At 37.5% G+C, this 4126-nt stretch overlaps 1 protein-coding gene across 3 annotated transcripts; it reads left to right on the top strand.

Annotated features, from left to right (window-relative positions):
- Positions 361–4126, top strand: LOC109833158. Of its 3 annotated transcripts, XR_002245144.1 has the most exons (8): positions 361–716; positions 945–1151; positions 2057–2156; positions 2287–2346; positions 2442–2534; positions 2618–2778; positions 2994–3190; positions 3714–4126. XR_002245144.1 is itself a non-coding variant. In XM_020400718.1 (6 exons), exons 3-6 carry the CDS (start codon positions 2097–2099, stop codon positions 4077–4079), a joined length of 579 nt encoding a protein of 192 aa, XP_020256307.1. In that variant the 5' UTR covers positions 361–716; positions 945–1151; positions 2057–2096; the 3' UTR covers positions 4080–4126. The 3 variants fall into 3 exon arrangements, 1 of the variants encoding a protein (XP_020256307.1); XR_002245143.1 differs by lacking the exon at positions 2994–3190; XM_020400718.1 differs by lacking the exons at positions 2618–2778; positions 2994–3190.

Below are 4126 nucleotides of genomic sequence, written 5' to 3'. Positions count from 1 at the left end.
CGCCTCATTGGTTCGTCGGTTTGTGCCGAGCTGTGCTAAGGGATCTATAAGCAATTTTATACGCCTACAAATATGTCGCCAAAAATTATGTTTTTCCCGACGATTTTAGTTAGCGTCGGCAAAATATATATTTTTCCCGACGTTTATAATTAGCGTCGCTAAAAGTGTATATTATTAGCGACGTTTTAACTTAGCGTCGGTAAAAATGTATGGATTTCCCGACGTTTTTTTATTTTCGTCGGTAAAAATATAGCTTTTAGCGACGTAAAATTGTAGCGTCGGTAAAAGTATAGTTTTTAGCGACGTAAAACTGTAAATCGCTAAAAATTATACTGGCGACGCGAGTTAGCATCGGCAAAGGTCCAAAATTTTTCCATTTCCCGCAATTTATTTGGTTCGCCGCTCAAATCCCTATCTCAAAACCCCATCTCTCTCAAATCCTCTCTCCGCTTCTCCCTCTTCCATTCGCCGCCGCCCTCCCACCTCAGCGACGGACCCCTCCTCCTTCCCAGATCCGTGCCGCCCGAACCCCCAGCGCCGCCTCCCCACGCCGCCGTCGCCACCTCCAGCCTCATCACCACCCACCGCCGCTCCTCCTCCCTCCTCTCCGCCGCTGCCACCTCAGCCTCAACCCTCCGCCTCTCTCCTCTTCGCCACCACCCCGCCGTCCAGGTCCCCTTACGCCGTCAGCAACCCCTAATTTCGCCGGTGATAAGGTACTCTTTGATCGAAACCCCAGTTCTGAGTTTTTTCAATTATTAGGTTTAAATTCTGAATTATTAGGTTTAAATTCTGAATTATGTTGATTTGCTGTACTCCTTGAAAAACACCATACAAGAAATTGATAAAATATAGAAATTGGTTTTAAAATATATTCAACAATCCGTACCCTGCATTTTCTTTAGCCAACGAATAGATTGATGATCTTTGTTCATCAATTGCAGGCCCAGTTGAGCTTGCAGCTGTTGGTGTGTCTATTGCAGTATTCAACCAAGTATCAAGGATTGCAATATTTCCACTTGTTAGCGTCACAACCTCCTTCATTGCTGAGGACGATGCTACTTCAAAAATGGCTACTGAGTTTGAAAGTGGAGATTCAGAAAGGTGTCCTTCTGAAAACAGTGAATTAAAAGAATTAATTCCGACGAATGGTATGAACAATTTTAAACACATTTTACTTGCACTTAACTGGACGGTTAATGTTTTATCTAGTTTTATCTAGTTCTATTCGGTACTATTTTCCATGTCTTTATGGCTCCATATGTCTGCACCTTTCTAAAAATGTTCTTTATGTTTATCAAAATTTGTAGCGATTGGTTGGGAATTTTCATTCACATGTGCATCTGTAAGTAGTTTTTTTTTAAATATGATGGTCTGACATAACTCCTTACATGTTTTTGATAGTCCTATTTCAGATTGTCTAGTAATCCTTCCAAACACTTGAAATGCATGTCAACATATTCAAGCATAGATTGATTTGGACCAATGTAGAGTCGAGTTTCATGATACGTTTGACTACTTCTGAGAGGGTAAAAAACATGTCTAATTAATTTATTTTACCCTGCATTGAGTATGCTGCGGACACTCTGAAAATTGAGTATGCTGCGGACAAATTGACTATTTCTGTTGGGAAGGAACAAATTGAGTATGCTGCGGACACTCTGAAAAGATTCACGTTGGTTATTTTTCAATGAGCAATGTTGTAGTTAAGATTGTACGATCTCTGCATTGAGTCCCACGTTGACTAAATAAATTGACCCATGATATTGTATGGTCTATGTACTTAGCTTTGTGACTTATACATTTTGTATTAGATTCTTACTTACTGTGATTCTCTTGTTAATTCGTTGTGATAATTTTTGGGAGCTTTCAAAACATATGACATGCTTCAATAGTAACCAATTGATATGAAATTAAGGATATGATGATGATAGTCCACGCTGTCTTATCTCCATTTACTGCAACATCAATGTTATCTCCGACAACGAGACGCTATGTACTTCATTAGATTTTCTTTACTTTACTATATCCTCATTTTCTTCTTATTTTCCTGCAGATTCCTTTTGGGGGAACTGGCAAAAGTGGATCCATCCACTATGAACAATGACCAGAAGCTGGCATTTTGGATCAATTTGTATAATTCATTGATAATGCATGTAAGTATAACACGGATTCATTTTTTACCATGAGATGTAACTTTAAAAAAAAATTCTGTAAGAATTGAGATTTGTTTATATCTTTATACCTTAATTGCTTCTAAACTCATGCTGTTTTAAAATCTATCAGGCCTACCTAGCATATGGAGTTCCAAGAAATGGCATCAAGTTCTTTGCTCTAATGCAAAAGGTTCATATTGATGACTTCTCTTCTCTATTTCCTAGGGTAAATCAGAATTCAAGTAAGAACTGAAATTTAGTGACAATATTATGTGACTGATGCAGGTATCTTATACTATAAGAGGTCAATCATTCAGTCCAGCCGACATTGAATTTGTCATTCTAAAGATGAAACCTCCACCCCATCGTCCACAAATAGTATGTATATTTTCCTTCATATTTCCGGGTTCTAATGTTTCGATATTCGATGCTCATAAGATAAACCGTAAAATTACCTTCAGGCTTTGGCTTTGGCTATTCATACCTTTAAAATATCAGAGGAGCACAGAATATACTCAATTGACGCCCCCAGAGCCACTTTTAGTGTTTGCCCTCAGCTCCGGGATGTTTTCCTCTCCACAGAGAGCACATGAACAATTAAAACTATTCCCAATTGTTTTTTGTAAGTCATACTCTTTCTACTCTTTCCAATTCTGGAGTTCACTCGCATAAGAGGTTTAGCTGCTTTTTTTTATACACTAATGTGAAGATTGCCTGCAATGTGGTAGCCCCTCCAAGCTTGTCACACCATCTCATACTCTCGAATATCATTGTCATTTGTGTAAATTAGGATAAACCACAAAACAGTAATCAAGTTTTGTGAAATGACTATTGCAGAGTGAGGCTGCTAGTGTGATCTGGTTATCTGAACACTAGAAGGCTAGCCGCCAGAGCCTAAATAAAGATAAATGGTGAAAAGGATTAGAGCAGAAACCCATAAGTTTTTGGATAACTGCTTTGTTGTTAGTGTTGTCGCGGCCGCCGCCATTATAGGATCAACATTCAAATGCTAAAGAATCTGACATGGCATCCAGGTAAGGCGGATGCTCATATGTGCTGTTTTATTAGTCAATCATATCCAAGTCTGAGCAGAGTAACATTTACTGTCAGTATGAATGTGCTTTTCCTTCATAATTTATGGAACTAGATGGACTTAAAAAGAAATCTGAACTGATAATTATCCAAATGATCAGATAGGTTATTAGGTATCATTTATAACCCTCTTTGATGCTGCAGCAAACCTCTTTAACTAGGGACATATACTAACTAGAGATGGCAGGTTGCTACTTCACATTAGTGTATAAAAAAAGCAGCTAAACGTCTTACCACCTTCCCCAAAATAATAATAATAATAATAATAATTGGGAAATATACATACTGCTGGAAATATATATATGTACGAATAGTATTTGTTTGAGCTATATATTTTCACTGCAGAAGGAAATGTAACAAAATAGTTGGAGGGAAAATACGATGAATTCTGAAAATTGTACGAATAGTATTTGTTTGAGCTATATATATGTAGCTGATAATATGACGTTGCATTTTCTCTAACAGGAAATAATCAAAGAACTGATGGAAAGGCTACCACACATGAAAGAGCTTATGGATATGTATTGTGGCCCTGATAGAGTGACTGCAAAGCAACAAATGCAGGAGTTAGACAGAGTCGCAAAAACTCTACCAGAGAATATACCTTCATCTGTGAAGAGGTTCACTGATCGTGCCGTTCTTTCACTTCAAGTTTTCTTTTTTTTTCAACATAGTTTAGTTTACTGTAAATCTTATAATGTGTCATTCTCTGAAATGGAAAACACTGAATATGACAAACTAGAATATTTAAACAGGCCTTTGAGTGTTGACTTGGAAATGGAAATGAATGTAATTATTTTGCAATTGGAGCAAATTCCTTGTTTATCATAATATGCAACTTGTTTGGAGTATAATTTGATGTTTGGTTTCTTTGTTGA

This window comes from Asparagus officinalis, chromosome 3 (genome assembly GCF_001876935.1).
Source record: "Asparagus officinalis chromosome 3, Aspof.V1, whole genome shotgun sequence".
Lineage (NCBI taxonomy): Eukaryota > Viridiplantae > Streptophyta > Magnoliopsida > Asparagales > Asparagaceae > Asparagus > Asparagus officinalis.
Note: the sequence above shows the minus strand (reverse complement) of the source record. Positions and strands in the feature narration are given on the sequence as shown.

Coding starts and splice junctions, on each gene's coding strand:
- LOC109833158 (XM_020400718.1), top strand. CDS start 2,097: ATGAACAATGACCAGAAGCTGGCATTTTGGATCAATTTGTATAATTCA. Junction 2,347..2,441: donor TCTTTGCTCTAATGCAAAAG/GTTCATATTGAT, acceptor TGACTGATGCAG/GTATCTTATACTATAAGAGG. Junction 2,535..3,713: donor CACCCCATCGTCCACAAATA/GTATGTATATTT, acceptor TTTCTCTAACAG/GAAATAATCAAAGAACTGAT.